At 39.6% G+C, this 16,561-nt stretch overlaps 1 protein-coding gene across 9 annotated transcripts in view; it reads left to right on the plus strand.

The window, feature by feature from the left end:
• Window positions 1-16,561, plus strand: part of APLF (aprataxin and PNKP like factor) — a 70,956-nt gene that overhangs the window by 40,670 nt on the left and 13,725 nt on the right. For all 9 annotated transcript variants that reach the window (XR_010730294.1, XM_066267280.1, XM_066267281.1 and 6 more), the window contains 2 exons: window positions 7,986-8,338; window positions 12,081-12,206. Coding sequence is in view for 8 of the 9 variants with exons in the window: in XM_066267280.1 (XP_066123377.1) it covers window positions 7,986-8,338; window positions 12,081-12,206 (479 nt within the window). In the remaining variant the exon portion in view is untranslated. The remainder of the gene's footprint in view (window positions 1-7,985; window positions 8,339-12,080; window positions 12,207-16,561) is intronic.

Genomic DNA, 16,561 nt, shown 5'->3' on the forward strand with positions numbered 1-16,561 from the left:
CTGGTCCTGAAGGGATGTCTGCAGTGCTGGAGCAGGTGAGAGGGAAGTTAAAAAAGAGTGAAACAAGAGGCCGGTGCCACCTTATTTATAGTTTAATGGCATTAGATTGCCAATTACAAGGGGCTAAGAAAAATTTGGCCCAACTTGCAGAGTAGACTTGGGTCAATTTACTTGGAAAGAATCACATTCTCCTGGTGAAGAGTGAGTGAGAAAGGAGGTAGAGAGAAGGGGCAGAAATTCCCTTCCCCCTGGGCCGTACTCCTGAGATTCTGATTCAGTAGGTCTGTGTGGCCTGTACATTAGTATTATTTTAAATAAACTTTTTCAATTTTATTGTGCACTCAAAGTTGAGAGTTTCTGATGGACCATCATTCAACACCGTAGAGAAAACTGAGGCTCAAGAGCACATTTCATAGATTTTTCAATTTGGGTACAATGGATTTTTCTACCATATATATTAGACTGTGTCCAAGAGTTTTGTGACTCTAGTAACTTCTGATAGTGCAGACAATTGCTCTAAAATAGTCAATTTTTCATCAGTTTTCTTATGACTTTCTGCATCCCCTTACCAGTTATATAATTGTCTAATTTAAGAGTGAAAATTAGGGTGCTTGACTTTATGAATTTTAACGGAAAGAATGGTATGTCCTGTGCACATCTAATTAGAACTGGATTGTAAATGTCAGAAGGAAGCCTAGCTGAATCAACTTAAGCAAAATAGTATCGTAAAGTGTGTCAGCTGTCTATTGCTGGGAAACAAGCTACTTCAACACTTAGTTGCTTAACACAATAATGATTTATTATTTCTTATAATTTTGTGTGTTGACTGGGCTCAGCTAGGCAATTATTTTATGACACATTTGGTGTCTGCTTGGCTGCATTCAGCTGGGCTTCCCTCACATGAAGGTGCCTCAATAAGGTTGATGCGATGGCTGTGGGCTGGCTGGACTTCCCTCACTCTGCTTAACCATTAAGTAGTCTAAACTGAGAATCTTTGCCTGGCAGCTGTATCTCAAGAGAGTGAAGGTAGCTTTCAGGTCTCTTAAGGCCTAGGATTGGAACTGGTACATTATCATTTCCGCTGCATTCTTTGGGTCAGAGGAAGTTACCATGTCAGCCTAGATTCAGGGGGAGGGGATTAGACTCCACTTGACCAATCGATGGAGCAGTTTGTGTATAAAGGAATGGGTGGGAATGTTGACAGCCATCTTTGATGACTAACTACCACACAAAGATATAGGAATAATTCAAATTATGAAATAGAAAGAAAAAGAGCGGAAACTATGTCATAGGGACCAGCCAGAGACTTGATCAAAATCAAGTTAGTCCTCATGCCACCAATTTTTCCCATTTTTGCCTTTTGAATCATTTTTCACTGCTATTGGCAGGCTATTTTTTATTTTTATTTTTTATTTTTTTTGGTATTTTCTGAAGCTGGAAACGGGGAGAGACAGTCAGACAGACTCCCACATGCGCCCGACCGGGATCCACCCGGCATGCCCATCAGGGGGCGACGCTCTGCCCCTCCAGGGCGTCGCTCTGTTGCGACCAGAGCCACTCTAGCGCCTGGGGCAGGGGCCAAGGAGCCATCCCCAGCGCCCGGGCCATCTTTGCTCCAATGGAGCGTCGCTGCGGGAGGGGAAGAGACAGACAGAGAGGAAGGAGAGGGGGAAGGGTGGAGAAGCAGATGGGCGCTTCTCCTGTGTGCCCTGGCCGGGAATCGAACCCGGGACTTCTGCATGCCAGGCCGACACTCTACCAGTGAGCCAACCGGCCAGGGCCTGGCAGACTATTTTTTACATGATGTACAACATGGTCACTCACAGGTAGCTTTAGGGTTATGTCATCTAGTTCTTTAAGTTAAGAGAAAAAACAAGAGTATCTTTATGGTTGCTTCTGTGTTAAATTCTAGGGACTTGGATTATGGAATCTCCCTTTTGACCATTCATAGTTGTCAGAAAGATGAGGTAGCATTATTTCCCTTTCTGTTTCATGTGTCCATTCATTATCAAATGAATGGAGGAAAGAGGTCTAGGAGGAAATAAACGGTATACATTACACTTTTTTTATACTATAGCTAGATTTACATAAATTCAGAGAAGAGTAAAAGAACATGTAATCTTAGGTTGGTCGAGATCAATCTAATAAATGAGGAGGCTTGAAATGGTTGGGAACATTGGGGTACCCCAGAAGCAGGAGAGAGGAAAGATGCTTATTTAACCTCTTTTGAAAGATAGATGTATTTGAGTTAGGTGTTGAAAGATGGCTCACCTGTTAGCAAGCTGGGTTGGTGAGGATGAGTGCTGTCAGTGAAGGGCGCAGTTTCTGAGCAGAGGCACAGGCAGGAAAGTGTGTGTGGTCCATGAATGTGTATTTACACTGGAGTGTCTCGTGCATGCGTACATGGATTGTGTGTGGATATGGATAGGTGAGATCAGGGGAGGAAGCAACAGAACAAATCAGGATGGTGCTTGGAAGCCAGATTAAATAATAAATTAGGATTGTATTTTATGGCTTCAGAAACTTTGTGAAGGGTTTTGAGTTAGGGCGATGTGGTTAGGAGTGTTTAGCCTTGATATGTAAGATGGAGGCAGGAAATGCCTAAGAAGCTGTCACAGAAGGCCTCAGGGAATGAAAGCCTGCACTAGATTGGTGGCATGAGGACCAGAGAGAAGTAGAGAAATGTGAGAGACATTTTGGATCCTTTGGTGATGAGAGCCATTTCCAGATACACCAATACACCACCTGCTCCTTTCTGTATTTGCAGCCTCCCCCTGGGATGGTAACTGCTGCAGTAAGTAGCTCATTCTCTACACACACATAGATGCCTCTTGTGGAGTCTTAACTCTTTTTTACACAGCTGTTTTTAAAGAAAGGCTGTGTGCCCCAGATCTCCTCAGTACTGGTTTACTACATCAGAGACTCTTATACCCTTTGCTTCTGATTGGCCATTTGGGTTAGTACTATTTATAGCATAGCTCTGATTAGTCCTATAGAAGCATCTTTTTGTTTATTATTCATTTATTCATGCACTCAGTAAGCATTTATTAATAGTAGTAATATAGTGACATTAATTATGCTGTTAACAACAAATAAAAACAAAAAACCATAACTATTTAGCAAGCTCTTATTCTGGGCTAGACCCAGCACTAAGATATACTTATTTTACTTAATTTTTAGAAAATTTTAGAAAGTAGGTTGATTATTTTTCTGGAAAATAGATTAAGACACCTGAGGTTCTGAGAGTTTAAATCAACATGTTCAAGGTCAAAGTTGATACTCAAAATCTGATTTTTTACTAAAGAGATTATTCTAATAATCATTACACTAAGCCAGTGCTTCTCAAACTTTTTGAAGCTGGGGCACATTTAAAATCCTACAAATTGTTGTAGGCATACTATATACAAATTTCTGAGAAATATGTTATAATAATTAAGTCAGATATTAAAGAAAAAAATATAAAGTCCAAGTGTGCTTTTATGGTAATTAGAAGAAATAAATACGACAAAATTAAATTTATTCTGACATTAACAAACATTTTTATGTTACATTTTTTGAGTTATGCTTTTTAGAATTCGTAAAAAAGAGGGGTTAAAAAATTTTAAAAAAGGACAAAAAAGTTATCTTTTTATATATATAGATACATTCTTAGTAAGACTTAGTAAATTCAACAGGTCCCGGTACAAATGTGTTAAGTTTTTTCATTCTTGTGTTTATGAGAAACATGAGCCTGATATGTCCTAGCGTTTTCTTCAATGTTTGGGCATATATTTGAAAGGCAAACTCTCATTTCCTTATCAAAACATTGAAGAATTCCTCTCTTTTTACTCTTAATTGTGTTGAGTGCAGAAAACCCCCACCATACATATCATCTTAACTGTACACCAAACAAAGGATAGAAGAAACTTGCCTCCAATCTTGCCAGGGAATATGAGGGGTCATGTAAACAACCCAGCACCACAGCTTAACAGCCTTTTGCAACCTAATCAGGCAAGTGAGGTGGGGGGTTGGGCAGACTGTCAGCTTACAGCCAATTCCCCACACCTGGGTCCCTCCAAAAATCTAAACTCCAAAAACCCTGTCGGTTTTTTGGTCCCCAACAGGCACATATTTCTCTGGAATACTATAGGGCGCACCTGGAAATCTTCTAGGGTGCACCAGTGCACCCTGGTGCACACTTTGAGAACCATTGCATTAAGCTGTCTTTCTGTTTATATGCAAGGCAGTGTGTTAGAATCTGGGACTAAAAGATGAATAAGAGTTAATAAGCAGCTCATAGTCTTGTGGGGGACATGATTTTTTACAGTTTATGGGATCTGGCCTCTCTATAATGAATCTCTAGCCTCCTACACTTATTCTTCACATTTTCATCTAATGTAAGAAATATGCAGTGTGAGTACTTCTAGAATAGGAAGCTCTCTGCCCTTCCCTACTCCTGCCAAGTGCAGAGCACCTTCCACTTTTCCCGCTCCCCCACTCACCACTTCACTTGCTCTGGCTCATGAGCTTTGTAATTGGCACAGTACAAATTTATGTCTCAGCAAACTTACAAATTACTGCATGTAATGGATTTTTGGGATCATTTATAAATAATTGAAACCATGATTGTTAAATTCTTGAATGCCAAGGGTCTACTGAATATCAATATTTCATGAAGTTGCATAAAGAACATTATGAATTCCAGCTTCTATGACTCTTAAACTAGTGTGTTTGAGAACCCCCTAACCCATAGAATTGATAACTGTGACTTCATCATTTTTCTCTTTTAGAATAAATTAATATGTCAAACATTTCTTATGAAGATATTTTAGAATACCAATCCTTCTTTATATTTCATGGAAGTAGAGGGAGTTGAAATATGGTGCCAAATATTTCATGTCTTAGATTTCATTTCATTTTCTTTGGTGTGTTTTTCATTTTTAAATGGTGAAATAATTCATGCCTGCTGTGGAAAAAAACAAAAACAGAGTATTCAGAAATATGTTGAATAAAGTGAGTATCTTGATTTGCCTCATCCTTCAATCCTATAGTCTTACTAATATTTTGGTTTGTATCCTAAACCTTTTCATTTGGATTTATACAAGTATACACATAGCTATATAGGGAATATTTATTTTTAAAAAGCTAAATGGAATCATGGTACTATGTATATTCTTCCTGTTTAATTAAAAAATATAAATCAATATCTCCTTCCTTCCTCCCTCCCTCCCTTCCTCCCTCCCCTTCCTCCCTTCCCTTCCCTTCCCTTCCCTTCCCTTCCCTTCCCTTCCCTTCCCTTCCCTTCCCTTCCCTTCCCTTCCCTTCCCTCCCCTCCCCTCCCCTCCCCTCCCCTCCCCTCCCCTCCCCTCCTCTTCCCTTCCCTTCCCTTCCCTTCCCTTCCCTTCCCTTCCCTTCCCACTTCCTTCCTTCCTTCCTTCCTTCCTTCCTTCCTTCCTTCCTTCCTTCCTTCCTTCCTTCCTTCCTTCCTCCCTCTCTTCTTCCCTCCCCTCCCCCTCCCCTCCCTTCCTCCCTCTCTCCCTTCTTCTCTCCCTCCCTCCCTCCCTCCCTCCCCTCCCCCTCTCCCTCCCCCTCCCCCTCCCTCCCTCTTTCCCTCCCTCCCTCCCTCCCCTCCCCCTCTCCCTCCCCCTCCCTCCCTCTCTCCCTCCCTCCCTCCCTCCCTCCTTCCTTCTTTCCTTCCTTCCTTCCTTCCTTCCTTCCTTCCTTCCTTCCTTCCTTCCTTCCTTCTTTCCTTCCTTCCTTCCTTTTCCCCCTCCCTCCCTCCCTTTTTTCTTTCCTCCCTCCCTCAACCTCTGCATGCTGTTTCATGGTAAGAATGCATCCTAATTTAACTATTGACCTATGTATGTATGTGTGTCCTTCCCCCCCCTATAAGTGTGAAGGATGTTCAGTGGGATTTTCCCCCTTATTGCCCCCAAACTGTTGTTGAGTCCCAAAGCTTCAAACAAAAGTAATAAGTATTTCATGTTTGGAAGGAGCCTTCAGCAGTGAGAGCCAGAGCTTCCCCGGTGGGGCATCCTGGAAGGTGTGGGAATTGCTCGCTGACCTATGATCAGGCTGTGTGCAGAGCAAACTAAGAGACATGAAGGGTGATGGCTTTGTTTGTGGGGAGAAGTGTTTTCTACCTTTCTAAAATCACGAGAAGAGGGTGCTCTATGAGAATTACTTGTGGAATTTAAAGATGCCAATGGGAACAAGAGAGTGGCATTTAATTTAGAATAAATTGTCTGCTTAGCCAGTAGGTATGGTGACCTACCTTACCCATTAGTACCTGAATAGGCAAAACAAACAAACAAGCCAAAAACTAAAAAAGAGCTTGTGAGAGGAGACCCAGTGGGAGACTGCCAAGTGGGGAAGTGAGCCAGGATTGCCCCCTCTACACTCCAGAGTTCCAGTCTCTGCACGTACCAGTGGCTGCTGTAGCAGAGGGAGACAGATGAGACTGGGGAGTGCTGAGCAGTGTGGAGAAAAGAGAGTATGTTTTAGAGGGATGTGGTAAAGGAAGGAAGGAAAGAAGGAGGGAAGGAAGGAAGGAAGGAAGGAAGGAAGGAAGGAAGGAAGGAAGGAAGGAAGGAAAGAAGGAAGGAGGGAGGGAGGGAGGGAGGGGGAGGGAGAGGGGGAGGGGAGGGGAGGGAGGGAGGGAGGGAGGGAGGGAGAGAAGAGAGATGCCACCAGCTGAGGGTCAGCTCCAAGCGGCACCAATGATTGCTTTTCCTATTGTTATTTATTACTATACAAGAAACATGAGGAGACTTAGGTTCCATCTACAAGGTATTTGGATAATATTTTCAAGTTACATACTATGCTTCTTAAAAAAAGAAAAAATATTAAAGCACAAGTAATTAGTTCAAAAGAAGTTATATTAATATCTTCGCACGAAATTAGGTTTTAAGTAATATCAAAACCAGCTTTTTCCAGGTAGCCAGTATATGTGAATCCTTAGTTACATATGGGGGTGAACATTCATGTGTATCTGGTAAATAAAAATAATTAAAGAATATTTTTTAAAAAGTTCTGTACTGCTAATGAGAATATTTACTTGGTTCAAAACACCTTTAATTGGATAAATTGAAACTTTTATTCAGACCACGTCAAAGGAATTGTGTTTATTTTGAGTTGGTCATAACAGCTTCATGTAAATTTTTCTGTGTAAGTAGAGCAATTTTATTCAGCTATAGGAAAATATCATGATTATATTTAGATGGTAGAAATAAAGTATTGTGGTAACTTACAAGAAGTTATAAGGCCAGTGCATCTTAAGCATGTGACACATCGCTGAACAGAAAATTTAAGAGTGTAGTTGGCTTTTTGAGGAAGTATGATATATATTCAAATGAAAGCAGATATTGTATTTGTGTATGTTCCATTTGTATTTTTCTGGTTATTTTTCACTGAATGTTTGACATGATTGTAAAGGTTTGATGCAGCTGTAAATTCTTTTTTTAATAACTGTATTGTTTTAAAGTTATAAAACTAGAGACATAAAAATGGTACTTTTAAAAACTTTAAATCTTTTCTTTTTTAATTAATGTTTTTAGGTGAGAGGAGGGGAGACAGTAAGGTAGTCTCTGGTGTGCATCCTAATTGGCATCCACCTGGCAACCCCCATCTAGGGCTGACGCTTGAGTACCAAGTTATTTTTAGTACCTGAGGCTGATGCTTTCAGGCAAACTGAGCTATCCTCAGTGCCCAGGGCTGATGCTCAAACCAACTGAGCCACTGGCTAAAAGAGGGAAAGAGAGAGAGAAGGGGGGGTACAAGCAGATGGTCACTTCTCCTGAGTGCTCTGACCAGTAATTGAATCCGGGAATCCATACACTGGGCTGACACCATTCACGGAGCCACTTGCCAGGGCCAAAAAACTTTAAATCTTAAAGTTTTAAAAATGTACATATTGCATGTATCTTGTAGTTTTATGCTTTTATGCTTAAATTCACATATTTCTTTTCAAACATTTCACTTAAATTTTTTTCTGATTTGTCTTGTAGGAAATGCCACAATCATTTTTTGCAGTCACATTAAGTAACACAGATGTGAATAGTATGAAGACTAATACACAGAGAAGCAGAATCCCAACAGAGGAACTTAGTAAGGTGTCTGAACATAAAATTATCACTAAAGAAACACTAAATACAGGAGAGGCTCTGAGCAGATCTGAGAGTGGTTCCAGTGCCCAGGGCAAGTCCCTCCACAGTAAGTCTCAGGGATCTCATTCTGAGTCCAGCTCTGATCACTCCAACCCTGAAACTTTACATGCAAAGGCAACTGATTCAGTTCTACAAGATTCTGAAGAAAACAAGGTCAAGAGGACATCCTGCGTGTATGGGGCAAACTGCTACAGGTAAGACGAAATTATAGGTAGTGTGTAATTCCTTTATTTCAAAAGCATGTAGCTATATGTTATTGTATATGAAAAACTTAATAAAACATTTTGGCTTAAAGCTTAGGAGCTTTTTCATGTGTCTACTTGGTTTGTACTTTGTCAGTATGCATTTTTGCAAATCCTACTAAAGGTTTTTAAGAATTAAATGTTTCCAGCATGACCAGGCGGTGGCGCAGTGGATAGAGCGTTGGACTGGGATGTGGAAGGACCCAGGTTTGAGACCTCGAGGTCGCCAGCCTGAGTGCAGGCTCATCTGGCTTGAGCAAAAAGCCCACCAGCTTTGACCCAGGGTCGCTGGCTCCAGCAAGGGGTTACTCAGTCTGCTGAAGGCCCGCAGTCAAGGCACATATGAGAAAGCAATCAATGACCAACTAAGGAGTCGCAACGCGCAACAAAAAACTAATGATTGATGCTTCTCATCTCTCCGTTCCTGTCTGTCTATCCCTCTCTCTGACTCTGTCTCTGAAAAAAAAAAAAAAAAAAAAGAATTAAATGTTTCCAAAATAGGCATGCTGATTAATGCAAGAATCTGAACTAGGTAATTCTGACTTGAAAATTACATCACTGAGACTCAAATAACTGCTTATTTGATATTAGAAAGATAGCTTTATTTATAGTTGTTGAATACTTTATACTATCACCAGTATTTTAGGCTGTGTTTAGGCATCTTGTGCATTTTCCTCTATATATTTCTTTTTCTCATTTTCCAAGTGAGAAGAATGGAAGATAGAGAGACACACTCTTGCATGCACCCTGACCGGGATCCACACGGTGACTCTCATTTGGGGCCAACGCTCTGTCCATCTGAGGCCATGTTTGCAATCAAGCTGTTTTTAGCACCTGAGGCAGAGACTCCATGGAGCCATCCTCGGCACCCAGGGTGGATGCGCTCAAACTAATTGAGCCTTGGCTGTGGGAGTAGAAGAGAGAGGGGAAGGGAAAGGGTGGAGAAGCAGATGGTTGCTTCTCTGTGCCCTGACTAGAAATCGAACCCGGGACATCCACACACTGGGCCAACTGGTCAGTGCTTCCTCTATATTTTTATTTTTCATTTTTTTAAGTGAGAGGAGAGGAGATAGTGAGACAGACTCCCTTATATGCCCAGACGGGGGTCCATCTGGCAACCCCTATCTGGGGCTAATGCTTGAATCGACCAAGCTATCCTCAGCACCTGAGGCCAGTGCTTGGACCAATCGAGCCACTGGTTTCAGGAGGGAAAGAGGGATGAGGAGAGAAGCAGATAGTCTTTTCTTCTGTGTGCCCTGACCTGGAATCAAATCTAGGACATACATACACTGAGCTGGTGCTCTATCCACTGCGCCAACTGGCCAGAGCCGCCTCTGTTTATTTTATTTTATTTTATTTTTTTATTTTATTTTATTTTATTTAAGTAAGAGGAGGGGAGATAAGAGACTCCTGCATACCCTCCAACCGGGATCCACCTGGCAACTTCTGTCTGGGGTTGATACTTGAATCAACTGAGCTGTCCTCAGTGCCTGTGGCCTCTATGCTTGAATCAGTTGAGCCACTGGCTACAAGAGGGGAAGAGAAGCAGATGGTCGCCTCTTGTATGTGCCTTGACTGGGGATTGAACCTGGGATGTCCGCATGCTGAGCTGACACTATCCATTGAGCCAACCAGCCAGGGCCAACATCTGTATTTTTCTAATGGTGCTTTTGAATCACCACGATGCCTTCTAAAACAAGTGAATATATATTTCCTGGATTGATTGGTTACTTCTATACTTTCTTCATTTGGTTACATTGTCTATATTTTCTCTAATTTCATATTCTGTAAATTCAAATTATCCCTTAGTTTTAGGCTATAGTTTCATCTATAATGTTTATAATAGAATGCTTATAATTATGCAGTCCTATTTCAGTAATATTTCTTTGCCATTTCAACTTGTAAAACCAAATATCTTACCAATACATTCTAGTAGAGTTTGTTGTCTTTTGTGCAATAGTGTATTTTTATTACATATTCTGTTAACTTCACATTCATATTATCTTTAACGTGCTTTCCCGTTTTAGCACTTGAATAACAATATTTTCACTTTCAACAGTTAGAACTTGATGCATTTATTCACAATTTTGTCTATTTTAAAATGGCCTTAGTTGCACGTGTGGAACATAATTTATAAACTTGTAGAATAGAAGTATATAAGCCTTCTATAAGTCTGGAGTTTTGAAAAATCTTGTTTGCTATTTGTATTGTTCAGTAGGGCTACCATAACAAAAATATAACAAGACTAGGTGGCTTTAACAATAGAAATTTATTACTTCATGATTCTGGAGGCTGGAAGTCTAAGATCAAAGTGTTGGCAGGTTTAGGTTCTCCTGAATTCTCTCTTCTTGGCTTGTGGATGGCTTCCTTTCAAAGAAGTATGTACTACATGTTTCCTTTTAAATTCAAGAACAGACAAAACTAATGTGTTATTTTTTAACATTACTTCTCAAAGTGTGGCCCAGGGACCTCTGAGACATTCTGGTCCCCAGGAAGCTTTTAGAAAATCTAAGGTTAAAGCCATTTCACAATAATACTAAGACTCTTTGTGTATGTGCCTTTTCACTCTCAATCTCTCACTCACAGTGTACAGTAGAGTTTTCCAGAGGCTACATGGTCTGTGTTACTGTAAATGATTGAATGCAGAAACAGATGTGAGAATCCAGAGGTTGTTTATTAAGCTAGACATTAAAGAACTTTTCAAAGTTTGAAACAGCATCCCGACAAATTTTTTTGGAAGGTAGTTATTTATGTTAAAGCATGTTGTTTATGATAATATGTAAAGGGTTAATGATTTTTGAATATATTTTTTACATTTCTTGTGTTTTTTTTGTTTTGTTTTTGTATTTTCTGAAGTTGGAAACAGGGAGGCAGTCAGACAGACTCCCACATGCGCCCGACTGCCCACCAGGGGGCGATGCTCTGCCCATCTGGGGCGTTGCTCTGTTGCAACCAGAGCCATTCTAGCACCTGAGGCAGAGGCCATGGAGCCATCCTCAGCACCTGGGCCAACTTTGCTCCAATGGAGCCTTGGCTGCATGAGAGGAAGAGAGAGACAGAGAGAAAGGAGGGGGGGGTGGAGAAGCAGATGGGCGCTTCTCCTGTGTGCCCTGGCCGGAAATCGAACTCGGGACTCCTGCATTCCAGGCTGACACTCTACCACTGAGCCAACCAGCCAGGGCCACATTTCTTGGTTTTTACTTCTAAAAAATTAACCCACAAAACAAAAGCTATCTGGAATTTTGGCCATTTTTTTCTTGCAACCAAAATATCAGAGAAACACTATTTTCTATTATAGGACTGTGGTTACCTTTGGTTAATAAAATGGGTTTAATGATTAGGAGACCTGTGGAGGCTTCTAGAATGTCTTTTTTATCTCAGCAGAGGATGCATATATGTATTTATTAAAAGTATTTAAACACTTATGCTTTTTATATATAAAGTACTATTTGCAAATTGTTCACTGACATGGCCTACTATATGTCACCAGAAATTAATTTTGTCTCCATGAGAATTCTGTACTAAATATGTGATGAGCTTTGATTTTAACAATGTAGTCCATTAGTTCACATGCTGGAATAATCAGATGTACATGGCTTGGTTTCCTGCCATATCCTATTATTATTTTTTTAGTATATTTAGATCTCATATATCCTATTATTTTTTTCTCACGGTATATTTGTGACCCTCATAGGAAGAATCCTGTCCATTTTCAACATTTCAGTCACCCTGGTGATAGTGATTATGGAGGTGTACAAATCATGTGTCAAGATGAGTCTGATGACCGGCCTGAATGTCCTTATGGAGAATCTTGTTATAGGTATGTACACTGGAAACATTTGGTTATACTTTTCTTTTCTCCTTAATCTCTGTTATCTATTGATATTTACTTATGCCTGCAGTTTTTCAAGCCTTTAACTTTTAGTTTTTAAACTTTCATTGAAAATAGGATTTCATTTTTCTTCTGTGCTTCAGAAGAGATATTTGCTGTTGACCTGTTGTAGAGTTTACCAATCCTCTCTTCTTTTGTGTTTAGTCTGCTGTGAAATTCATCTAAAGAATTTGTAATTTCAGATTGCATTTTTTAATTCTAGAGTAGACATGATGTTTTTTGTGGGTTTTTTTTTAGTGAGAGAGATATATAGGGACAGACAGGAAAGGAGAGAGATGAGAAACATCAGTTCTTCATTGCAGTTCTTTAGTTGTTTATTGATTGATTTCTCATATGTGCCTTGACCAAGGGGCTCCAGACAAGCTAGTGACCCTTTGCTCAAGCCAGAGACCTTTGGGCTCAGGCCAGTGACCATGGGGTCATATCTATGATCCTACGCTCAAGCAAGTGAACTTGCACTCAGTTGGATGAGCCCGCGCTCAAGCCAGCAACCTTGGGGTTTTGAACCTTGGGCTTCTGTGTCCCAGGCCAGTGCTCTATCCACTGCGCCACCACTTGGTCAAGCAGGCATGATTTTTTTATAGATTCTAATTTTGGTGAGATTATCTGTCTTTTCATTCACACTTCCCATTTTTTACTCTTTTCAAAACATATTCTTTAACATATTTTTCTTGGGTATTTTAAAATTTGTATTTGCTAACCAACATTTCTGGATCAGTTTCTTTTGTTTTGGTTATTGGTCATATTCTTCTGCCTGTTCGTGTCTAAATAATTTTTTCTTACAGTACTGACTTTGTGCCTGACATGTGGTGGAGCAATGCATAAAGCGTTGACCTGAAACACTGAGGCCACTGGTTCGAAACCTTGGGCTTGCCTGGTCAAAGCACATATGGGAATTGATGCTCTGCTCCTCCCCCTTCTCTCTCTCTCACTCTTTCTCTTCTCTCTAAAATAAATAAAATCTTTAAAAAAATTTTTTTAAATACTGACTTTGTTTATAAAAAAAGAACTATATAGATTATAGATACTAGCTTCGAACAGTGAGGATATCCCCTCTGTTTGGCGGACAATAACTAGTCATCTCTTTCTAGCCAGAGATTTAGATAGATGATAGCCATGTTGACATTTTAGTAAAACTTGGTCTACCTTTGGAATAATTAGCTTTATTCCTTTTACTCCTAAACTGTCACGACAACCCCATGTGACCATGAAAAACCCTATTAGTCTTTTTCTCAATAGTGTTCCTCCACTTGGTCCATATCTTATCCTCAGCCCATGCGAAGAACTAACAAAGGCTTCTAAAGAAGAAAAGAGGCAGTGATTTTCAGCTTACCTAAGAAAGGCTTTTTCTTCCATGAAATTTTAGATGATCTAAAAATTTCAAGCTCCCATAATTCTCTCACAAAAATAATTTTTATATTTACCAGGTTTTGTTTTTCTAGTTTTAAAATAAGAATATTGGTCTTTCGTGATGTCCTACATTTTTTCCAGAAGCAAAATCTAAACAGGCCTATTCTTGAGAAGAATTAAAATGAAATACAAAGCCTTGTTAAGAATAATGTCAAAAATCGCTGCCTTCATTTCATTGATCTCTTTGAAAGAGGTCAGATTGGGAGTAGTCAAAAGAAATTACTGCAAAGCTAGTGACTCACATGTAGTAATAGAAATTTTCGTCTCTGTAATATATTTATATATGCATACACTGTGTTTTTCTTTTTCATCTGTTGAAATACTTGGTGTCTGGCTTTACTTAGATAAAATCTGAAGATTTTTTTTTTTTATTAAATTTAATTACAGTTCAGAGAGACTCTTGGAGAATGTTAGATATGATTGCTTACACTGACTACTGTTTTGCAAGTAAGGGAATGGAAACTAGGAAAGGTTAAATGATTTTTCCTAAGACTCCAAAGCTAGTGAAGACAAAACCTAGTCTCCTTCCTCTGCCAATTCAGTATTTCTCTATGGCAGTAATTTGTAAGTTTGCTGAGACATAAATTTGTACTGTGCCAATTACAAAGCTCATGAGCCAGAGCAAGTGAAGTGGTGAGTGGGGGAGCGGGAAAAGTGGAAGGTGCTCTGCATTTGGCAGGAGTAGGGAAGGGCAGAGAGCTTCCTATTCTAGAAGTACTCATACTGCATATTTCTTACATTAGATGAAAATGTGAAGAATAAGTGTAGGAGGCTAGAGATTCATTATAGAGAGGCCAGATCCCATAAACTGTAAAAAATCATGTCCCCCACAAGACTATGAGTTGCTTATTAACTCTTATTCATCTTTTAGTCCCAGATTCTAACACACTGCCTTGCATATAACAGAAAGACAGCTTAATGCAATGGTTCTCAAAGTGTGCACCAGGGTGCACTGGTGCACCCTAGAAGATTTCCAGGTGTGCCCTATAGTATTCCAGAGAAATATGTGCCTGTTGGGGACCAGAAAACCAACAGGGTTTTTGGAGTTTAGATTTTGGGGGGACCCAGGTGTGGGGAATTGGCTGTAAGCTGACAGTCTGCCCAACCCCCCACCTCACTTGCCTGATTAGGTTGCAAAAGGCTGTTAAAGCTGTGGTGCTGGATTGTTTACACTACCCGTCATGTTCCCTGGAAAGACTGGAGGCAAGTTTCTTCTATCCTTTGTTTGGTGTAAAGTTAAGATGATATGTATGGTGGGGGTTTTCTGCACTCAACACAATTAAGAGTAAAAAGAGGAATTCTTCAATGTATTGATAAGGAAATGAGAGTTTCCTTTTCAAATATATGCCCAAACACTGACGAAATCGCTTGTACACATCAGGCTTGTGTTTCTCATAAACACAAGAATGAAAAAACTTAACACATTCACGCTGGGACCTATTGAATTTACTAAATCTTACTAAGAATGTATCTATATATATAAAAAGATAACTTTTTGTTGTTTTTTTTAACCTGTTTTTTACAAATTCTAAAAAGCATAACTCAAAAAATGTAACATAAAAATGTTTTTTAATATCAGAATAAATTTAATTGTCGTATTTCTTTTAATTACCATAAAAGCACACTTGGATTTTATATTTTTTTCTTTTAATATTTGACTTATTATAACACATTTCTCAGAAATTTGTATATAGTGCGCCTACAATTATTTGTAGGATTTTAAATGCTCCCTGACTTCAAAAATGTTTGAAAACCACTGCTCTATGGTATGGCCTGACTCCACATTGTTAGTCCTAGCTTTCTAAAGTGTTGGTAGTATTTATTGTTTTAGACAAATGGCAAACTAATATTTTGCAGTTTAAAAAAACTCCAGATTTGATTGAAGATTTTGGGAATTTTTCAGATCAACAAGATAATAAAAATCCTAGTTACAGAAGCATGATATATTTATATGCTCTTTTTTTGTTGCATTATCATTATTAGTTAGGCAAAAAAACATGATCTACTAGATCTTTTTGCATCATTGCTAAAACTGACACTGTATTTTGATCAGTTTACTCCTTAACAATCTTTGTTTGTAAGGATATATTATTGTTTTAGCAATATATTGATTAGTGCTATTAAAAATGATTAAAGACCACAGTTTAGGTGATAAAAACAAAATTTACTTATTATTTCATGAAGCAGACAGTCCCCATTCAGAGAACTATAAAATGAGGCATAAGCAGGAAGCTTTTATAGGACAAGGAATAAAAAATAGGGAAGAAAAATAGAAGATATCTGATTGACTGGGTCCACACAGTCAACCTTGTTTGGAGTGAGACAGAACAATGAAATAAGTATAGAGCCAGAGCTGGCTTGGTGTTTGGGGATTGGCTGGCAGGCTATGCTGTGTTTCTAGTCAAGCACAGAATTTATAGGGATATGAGAGTTATTTTTTTGGTTGCTGACGTGGCATCCCAGGCAGGAGTAGCTCCATCTGGGGCCTCAATATTTATTTCAACAGCACTGGAAAATGAGCCTCCTGTGTGAGAATGATAAAATGTTCTAATTTCTTTTGCTTAAAAGAAAGTTTTTATGTAAATTCACGCCAAAGTTTTCTTATAGCCCCTGAAAGAAAATAGTGAAATATCACTGCTCATTAAAATAACCAACAGCCTGACCAGGCAGTGGTGCAGTGGATAGAGCATAGGACTGTGACGAGGAGGACCCAGGTTCGAAACCTCAAGGTCACCAGCTTGAGCACAGGCTCACCAGCTTTAGCGTGGGGTCATTGGCTTGAGCCCAAGATCACTAGCTTGACAAGGTTGCTGGCCTGAGTCCAAGGTTGCTGGCTTGAACAAGGGGTCACTTGCTCTGCTGTAGCCCCCTCA

The sequence above is a fragment of the Saccopteryx bilineata genome, chromosome 3 (assembly GCF_036850765.1).
Source record: "Saccopteryx bilineata isolate mSacBil1 chromosome 3, mSacBil1_pri_phased_curated, whole genome shotgun sequence".
Lineage (NCBI taxonomy): Eukaryota > Metazoa > Chordata > Mammalia > Chiroptera > Emballonuridae > Saccopteryx > Saccopteryx bilineata.